The sequence below is a fragment of the Coenobita brevimanus genome, chromosome 63 (genome assembly GCF_032717465.1).
Source record: "Coenobita brevimanus isolate Jiangsu-jjx chromosome 63, ASM3271746v2, whole genome shotgun sequence".
In the NCBI taxonomy this organism is placed as follows: domain Eukaryota; kingdom Metazoa; phylum Arthropoda; class Malacostraca; order Decapoda; family Coenobitidae; genus Coenobita; species Coenobita brevimanus.
In genome coordinates, this window is record NC_137016.1 from 43,108,627 (window position 1) to 43,117,161 (window position 8,535).

The 8,535-nt window shown below is 45.0% G+C and overlaps 1 protein-coding gene across 1 annotated transcript in view; it reads left to right on the plus strand.

Moving 5' to 3' along the window:
• Acat1 (Acetyl-CoA acetyltransferase 1) overlaps positions 1-4,914 on the plus strand; it is a 65,675-nt gene extending 60,761 nt beyond the window's left edge. Inside the window, exon 12 of the mRNA XM_080275883.1 lies at positions 4,673-4,914. Within this exon, the coding sequence (XP_080132009.1) occupies positions 4,673-4,861 (189 nt within the window). The 3' untranslated portion in view covers positions 4,862-4,914. The remainder of the gene's footprint in view (positions 1-4,672) is intronic.
• The last annotated feature ends 3,621 nt before the right edge of the window (positions 4,915-8,535 follow it).

Consider the following 8,535-nt stretch of genomic DNA (forward strand, 5'->3'; position numbering starts at 1 on the left):
TTTGTGTTTGATGGTGCCTAGATAGGTGTAGGTAGGGGGCTGTGGGGGCAGGCTGGCCAAAGTCCAGAGCCAAATAAATTTTTCACATAAGAGTTATTATTCATAAATCACGGAATTCATAAACAGCAGCATTTTCCAGACCCAAATTGCCACGATCTACAAGGATTGAGTGTATATGGAGTATATAGGAAGTTGTTGAATGCCGTGAAGAGTATGTATGAGGGGGGCTATGGCTGCAGTGCATGTGGATAGTGAACTGAGTGAATTTTTCTATTTGGATGCTGGATTGAAACAGGGATGTGTCATGTCCCCATGGCTGTTCAATCTGTATAGGGATGGAGTTATAAAAGACGTAGGGCAGTGGATGTTGGAATGACCCTAATGAGCAAGGGCAATGTCTGGAAACTCCCTGTACTGTTGTTTGCTAATGATATTGTATAGTTAGGTGAAGACGAAGGAGAACTGCAAGGCTTGGTGAATGGGTTTGGGAGTGTGTGTAAGAAACAGAATCTAAAGGTGAATGTAGGGAAGGGTAAAGTTATGGTCTTCGAGAGAAATTAAGCCACTGAGTGTACAGTAAGGCTCGATGAGGAGGACATGGAAAATGTGAGTGTGTTTAAGTGCCTGGGTAGTGTGATGAGTAAGGATGGAAGTTTAGAGGGTGAAGTGCTTGAAAGGGTACAACAGGGAAGAAAGGTTGCTGGTTCTCTGAAAGCAGTGATAAGGAACAGGGAAGTGAGCATGGGAGTAAAAAAAAAAAAAAAAAAAAAAAAGTCACAACATGGCAGTATTGTGATACCAACCCTAACATATAGAAGCGAAGCTCAGACCATGTTGGAGGGACACAAGTCAAGAGTGAGAGCAGTGGAAATGAGGTATTTGGGAGAAGCATGTGGAGTTACGTGGAGAGAAAGACTGACAAATGAGGAAGTGAAGGACATTATGGTGTGGATGTGGATGTGATTGAAAGCGCTGAGAAATACAGTAATCCCTCTAATATCCGGACGCCCAATAACCGAACATCCCCACTAACCGAACCTTATCGTCCTGGGATCAAACATTCCCAAAATGGTCCGAAAATCCAAAAAAATTGGAAAAAAAAATCGATTTTTTGCCGTCCGTAATTTGAACTTGCCGCGCGCGCCGCGTGAGAGCATTGTTTTGGTTCGTCATTCCTCCGACGTCCGATAGAGCGCCGCTGCATCCTCCCCACTTCCCGCCTGTCTCTCACCGCGACAAGACCTACGCTCTTCGCCATGGCTGCCCACGTGCTCGCTTTTGTGGTGGTGCCGTACTTGCTGCAAGGCCTCCTGCTGCTCTCTGCCCTACTCTTAGTGTGTGTGATGATGGCCCCGCCTCCTGAGAAAAGGAAGAGAGTGGTGTTGACTCTGGAGAAGAAACGGGAGATATTGGAGAAGGTTGATGCGGGTTGGTCTTCCTCTCGCATTCTCCGCGAGTTCAACCTGGCCCGGTCGACTTTGTTTGATATCAAGCGTTCCCGAGACAAGCTCATGCAGTACACGGCTGACTTCTCGTCGAGAAGCAAACGCAACGTGGAGAGGAAGGTTATGTTTACCCCCAAGTATGCAGAGATCGACCGCTCCACGTTAATTTGGTATCGACAGCAACGTGCAGCTGGTGTGATGGTACGTGGAACGGAGCTGAAGGCTGCTGCTGAGAAGTTTGCAAGGCTTCACGACGCCCTAGACTTCAAGGCATCCGAGGGTTGGCTCTTCGCGTTCAAGTTGCGACATGGCCTTACTAACCGTAAAGCACATGGCGAAGCATTGGACGCTAACGAGGATGGAGTGGACGAGTTTCGGCACAAGGTGAAAGGCTTGATCGACAGGGAGGGCCTCACTCTCGGTCAAGTCTATAACGCTGACGAAACTGGCCTATTCTATCGCTCGGTGCCAACGAACACTCTCGCCGATGAGACGGAGAAGCGTGTACCTGGCCGCAAGCTTTCTAAGGAACGGATATCTGCTTTGTGTTGTGCCAATGCTAACGGCATGCACCGGCTTAAGCCCGTTATTGTTGGCCGTGCAAAGCAGCCTCGGTGCCTTCGTGGGGTGATGGATGTCCTTCCTGTCGTATGGTACCATTCTTTGAAAGCATGGTTCACAGCTGTGATTTTCAAAGACTGGTTTCACCATCACTTCGTCAAGGAGGTCATACATTACCAGACGAAGACACTGGGAATTCCTCGCGACCAGGTAAAGGCTCTCCTTCTCCTCGACAATGCACCTGCCCACCCGTGCGACAAGGACTTGGTTGCTGAGAATGGCCGTATTAGGTGCATGTTTCTGCCACCTAATACGACTGCTCTCATTCAACCAATGGACCAAGGAGTGATCGTGGCAACAAAGCGCCTGTACCGTCGGAAGTTCCTGGACGAGGTGATGGTGGTTCTCGAGGACGAGCGCAGGGAAGGACGTGACACTCGAGGCAAGCGGACTTTGGAAAACCTTCGCCGCTACAACATCAAGTCTGCGCTGTACAACTGGGCTAGTGCATGGAAGGAAGTCCCTGTGAAAACTCTTGAAAATGGTTGGTCTCGTCTGCTTCTCGGAACAGATGTGGAGTACGATTTCCTAGGGTTTGACGTGGATGACTTCCATGCACGGCTACGTACGCATGGCGACGATGTTGATGTGGACGATGTTCGTGAGTGGTTGGACGACGACGAGGGCGATCCTGGGTATCAGACGTTGTCTGATATCGAGATCGCGTCTTCAGTTGCTGGTGTCAGTCCCGAACTTGAAGATTCTGACGACGAAGGCGATGATGATGCAGACTCCGCCCAGCAGGACACTACTCCAGCCATCCCCAAGCTGAGCGCACTCCGGGAACATCTAGAGTTCGTCCTAGACTACCTGGAACACCCGGACTGCGACAGGGAGATGGGGCCCTTGGGACTCGTGGAGGAAGTGCGTGCTTTCCGGCAGCGCATCATCAATCGCCAGAATCGTCGGTCCTTGCGTCAGTCAACGATTGACAGTTTTTTCAGGCCCGTGACCCCCGCTGTGCCAAGCCCTGGTTCCACTCCGTTGCCTCCCCAAGACAGGCCCTCATGCTCCGAGCCACAGCCCAGCACATCAGCTACAGTGGAGTCACCGCTCGACGTGAGTTTGCGGCTGTCTTCAGAGTTTTCTGTAGTCGGTACGCCATCACCACTACCCACCGATGCACCCCTTGGACGCCTGCCAGTGATACTCTCGGGCTCTGACAGTGAATAAACAGCAAGAACTTCTCCACTAGACCACACGGGAATTTTGAGTGTTGTGCAGTGAAAAACGGTGTGTTGTGTTAAGGTTTTCAAGTTGGGAGAAAAGACTAAGTAGAAAAGAAATTTAACGTAACTAACCTTCTTTGTTTTGGCTTTGGAAACTTAAAAAAACTTGGGAAAAGTTAATGTGCAACACTTAAATTTAATGGAACATTATTTGGACTAAAGTGAACACTGTGAAAAGAACGGACTTCTGTGTGTTAGTGACTAAGTTCAGTGCAAGACTTCAGGAAGAGTGTAGTGCAAGTGCTTCAGGAAATCGTTCTTACTGTCAGAGTCCGAGAGGAGGCGGTTATTCATCGAGGTGGCCAGGGACTTGCTGTAAGTAGCCAAAATGTTTCATGTTGTACTATTTTCCATACTATATTTACCAGAATGTTTCATATTGTATTTTTTCCCATACTATACTTACCAGAAAGTGTCATACTGTACTTCTTTCCATACTAAACTTACCTCATGCATGTGCAGTAGGAATGTGTTTTTCAGAGTTCGGTTAGGTTCGGTTAGGTTAGGTTCGGTTATAGTCCATAAGTACCAGAATGTTTATTAATGTATGAACATACTTCTAAACCCACATTTTATGTGTCTATTGCATTTATTTCAGTCATTTATGTGCCTTATTGGTGTGATTTGGGTGTTAAATAGGTGCTATGCATGTCCGGAGGGAGTTGTATAGGTGTTTCTCTGTGTTAGGGTCCGTAAGTACAAGTCCATAAGCTGGGGCCCAATATCCAGACAAAACCAATATCCGAACCTACCGATGGCTCTATTGATCCGGATATTGGAGTGATTACTGTACATTGAGGGGGTTTGGCTATGTGGAGAGGATGAAGAGCGAGAGACTAATAAGGAAAATGTATGTGAGTGAGGTGGAGAGGGGGAGAGGGAGGGGGAAGCTGAGGATGAGATGGAGGGATGGAGTGGAGAGGTATACAGGCCTACTCCGATATCCGACAGTGTTGTGTACCAGTGGCTCTTCGGTCAGCGAGTATGTCAGATATTGAAGCAATTTTCCCCAAAAGACTCTGAAGAAAAGCCATAGATGTGTTCCAGGCCCAAACCCAAATGCTCATATACCTTGATCAATAGAGACTGACACAGAAACACCATAAGTAATGTTATCCTTAAAAAGAAAACAAAAAAAATTGTTCAGTCTAGCAAATCGTCAGTCAGCAATGTGCCATATCTTGGGGTATGCCTGTATAAGAGAGGGGGGTGTGAGCTGGAAGAAGGGCGGTGAAATGGCACTGGACAGTGAGACATGGAGACGATTTGTTTGTGGCCACCCCTTACAGGACTGAGGTGTCTGGCAATAGATAGATAGATAGATAGATAGATAGATAGACAGATAGATCATGCCCTAATTTGAACTTATTATTGCAGATTCTGGAGCCACTAAAAGATCAGTTCACCTTGGTGGAAGTTGATATAACTGAACCAGGAAATGAAAAATGGCTGCATCTCTATGGTCACGAGATACCTGTGTTCTACTTTGAAGGCCAGTTTTTGATGAAACACAGAGCAGATCTGAACCTCATGGCAAAGAAGATTCGGGAATATCAAGATCAGTAGATAGCCTCTTCACCAGCTGTAATGTTGGTGCATGGATTTCTGGTATGAAAGTGATTTTCAAGAACATCACAGGTATACAGATGTACCTTAGAGTGTTCTATAGCATATGTGTGTACAGTGCACAATATATTCGGTACATCTTTGATACAAAACCTTAACAGAAAAGTAATCAAGAAAATGGGGGGGGGGGAGGGGGAGGCTTATAGAGTACTGGGATTGAGTGGCCAAAATGTTATTACTTTAATTTGCAAAGAAGTACAGTCCATAAAAATAAAGAGAAGGAAGTGGACATGGAAAGGATTAAATGGTGAAACAAAGAATGAAACAGATTTCACCGTTAATGACAAAGCATATACGGTATCAGTATTACGGCAAAAACAATTTCACATTAACCTACATAAATGTCAAAAGCAACCAAAGAATGCTAAGAGGTCTGGTAACACTACAGCAGATCTCAGAAGAAATGGGTAGGTTGATCCAAAATTTAAAACCGAACATTTTAATTAACAGTATGAAGGCAGTAATCTGTAGTGTACTAATTCTGAGTAAGTACTTGCAGCTGATGAATGAAAGTTGATGATAAAACATATCACATGAGTGATAACATTAAGAAAATAATTAATGATGCAATACTAGAAGTAGGTGGTGTGAAATTACAAACCAAGTGTAGTAAATGTTCAGAGTACAGAAGAACTTATGAAGAAAAGAAAAACCATGACCATTAGAATAATGAGATCATATTGAAGCAGCTAAAGGATACTGCCACAAAGAAAAAAGAATACATCAGGAGTTTAATATGAGCAGAACTGAAAAAGCTTAAAGGAATGGAGGAAGTTTGCCGGCAACTAAGTGGAGGGTTAGCTTATGCAGAAACCAAATGTTTGACAATTCACTAGTCCTTTTTACACAGTATTATGAGCAGTATTTCAACGGCAATACAAAAACAAGTGAAAACACACAGTTCACCTAACTTTTATAATACAAATACTGTCCCCAACATACCAATGTACACAGTATAACATTTATTTAAAAAAAAAAAAAAAATCTGTGACACAATGACCAAAATTATTCAGTGACAATATCAGCAAAGATCCTGCAGATTTGCAAACTAGATTGAATTAGTTTCTGATGTTACCAGGACAAGTCTACAAGAAGCTTTCACTAGATACCTTCAGTTTGAGTTATTTATGGCATCTAATATAGTGTATCATGCCTCTGACTGGAACTGTCTGTGTTTAAGATACAAAGAAGCCAATACCGCTGGCACAGTAATTTAAAGGAACCTGCTAAAATTAAGAGAAAATGAGAGAAAATAGGACTGTTTCAGATGAAAGTGAGAAATGCTAGCGACAAAAATAAAAAGGAAAGAGAAAATATTAGGCATGTCACACGGGACAATGACGGATGCTTCAAAACTGATTATTCAAACAATCCTAAGTGAGGTAAAGAAAAGAAGGCCATCAAGATGGAAAAACTAGTAATGATTAATACTAAAGGGCAATGGCCAGTCTATTTTACCAGAGCTCCACACTCAACAAATGCAACAGAGCCACTACTGGCACTATGTGTAATCATGGTACCTGATTTCACCAAGCAACTCAGTGACTCCCTTGTTCCACTCCAACCCAACTACTATCCATCCTCTCCAAACCACCCACACATTGACTGACTGCTGCCAGGTATGGAGGGTGGGAAAGAGCAATGTGCTTTGCTATTCAGTTCTTGAACGTTTGTAGTTAGAAAGTCTGTAATTCTGTTAAACTCAATCCCTGAACTGCTGCTGGCATTTTCAAATAACCATGTAAGAGTGCTGCAGGTGTCCATTTAACCCTTTGAATCCTGGTATTTTATGTTTTACATGCTTCTCCCATACAATTTTACACAATTAAGTTAAGGTCTCTCAGATTTTATGGAGTTAGGCTTTATCTAAACCCTTGTAGTTAAAAAATTCTACCCTAAGCTGAATGAAAATGTCACATAGCAAGAGCAAAGTATGAAAGACATTCTGTGCCTCAATGGGTTAACAGGGTTTGTAAATATAAAGAAGTAATTAAATATAAAGTTGAAAGATGCAAATATTCACAGCTACAGAGAATCAACAGGGTTGCCCTGTTCTCCATCCTGCACCATTTTAGCTGGGTAATGCTGTATTCGTTACATTTAGTACACTCAATCCTCGTAAACTGCGTGTTTATAAACCACGGATTCGTAATCTGCGGCAAAGTGGCTGTCAGACTGCCAGCACCCTTAAACCACTGTTCATTCATTCATTGCCAGATGCCATGTATCCCAAACAGGGTGGCCAAGGGCTTAGAGTTAATTGTTTTACAGGGAGGGGCACTAATCCTCCACCAACCCCACTTGACACGCAGGGAGAAAGTTATGCCAACAGCATCTGGTGTTCCCAGGCGGTCACCCATCCAAGTACTAACCAGACCCACACTGTTAAGTCACGAAAATCGCGGATCTAGGCACCAAAGTGGGCCATTTCCGAGGAAAATCGTAAACCGCGGCATTCAATTTGATAACCGCGACCCAACATCCAATCACCACCCGTCCCTGGTGGCAAGTGTGCATACTAATGCCGCCATGTTGTTGTTGTTGTTCTGCCCACCAACCCGCACAGTACAGAGCATCACCATGCAGTATGAGAGCTACCTGCTTTTTTTTGTGCACTTTCCCCCTACCTCCTACCTTCCATGGTCCCTCCTAAACCCCCGAAGAAGCGCTCTAAGCCCTGTGGCATCAAGAAGCAGCCGCTGTTGTCGTACAGTCAATGTTTGGAGCTCATTTGTCGTGTTGAGAAGGGAGAGAAGTTTGCAAGCCTGGCGAAAGAATATGGGAGGAACAAGTTGACCATAAGGACGATCTACAAAACCAGGGAGAAACCACAACAAAACCAGGCAGACTTTGAGGGCTTCCTGAGGGAGGCTGAGAAGCTGGAGAAGGGAGAACAGCATGAGGGAGCACTCCCCACCTCATGCTGAGAGGTTCTAAGTTCTTCCCAACACCACCCCACTTCATTCACTTAAGCAATATCATCATAGGATTAAGGTGATATCCCTTAAACTTGCTTATTTCTATTAAATACATGCACTGAATTATCCTAAATGTGTATGTTTGTGTTTGATGGTGCCTAGATAGGTGTAGGTAGGATGCTTTGGGGGGTGGTTGGCCAAAGTCCAGACCCTAATCAATTTTTCACATAAGAGTTATTATTTATAAACCGCGGAATTTGTAATCCACGGCAGTGGTCCAGACCGAAATTGCCACGGTTTACAAGGATTGAGTATTTGGGGGGAGTAGTTTTGACTGCACAACTTCACGATGCTTCCCCCCCCCCCATCTATCTATCTTTTGCCAGATGCCTTAATCCCGTACGGGGTGGCCACAGACAAATCACCTCCACGTTGCCCTGTCTCCTGCCATTTCACTGCCCTGCTCCCAACTCACACCCCCCTCTCTCATATACCTCTCCACTCCATCCCTCCATCTCATCCTCGGCCTCCCCCTCCCTCTCCCCCCCTCCACCTCACTCACATACACTCTCCTCATCAGTCTCTCACCCTCCATCCTCTCCACATGGCCAAACCACCTCAGTGTGTTTCTCCTAACGCTTCCTATCGCATCCACATCCACACCACAACGCTCCTTTAGATCCTCATTTGTCAGCC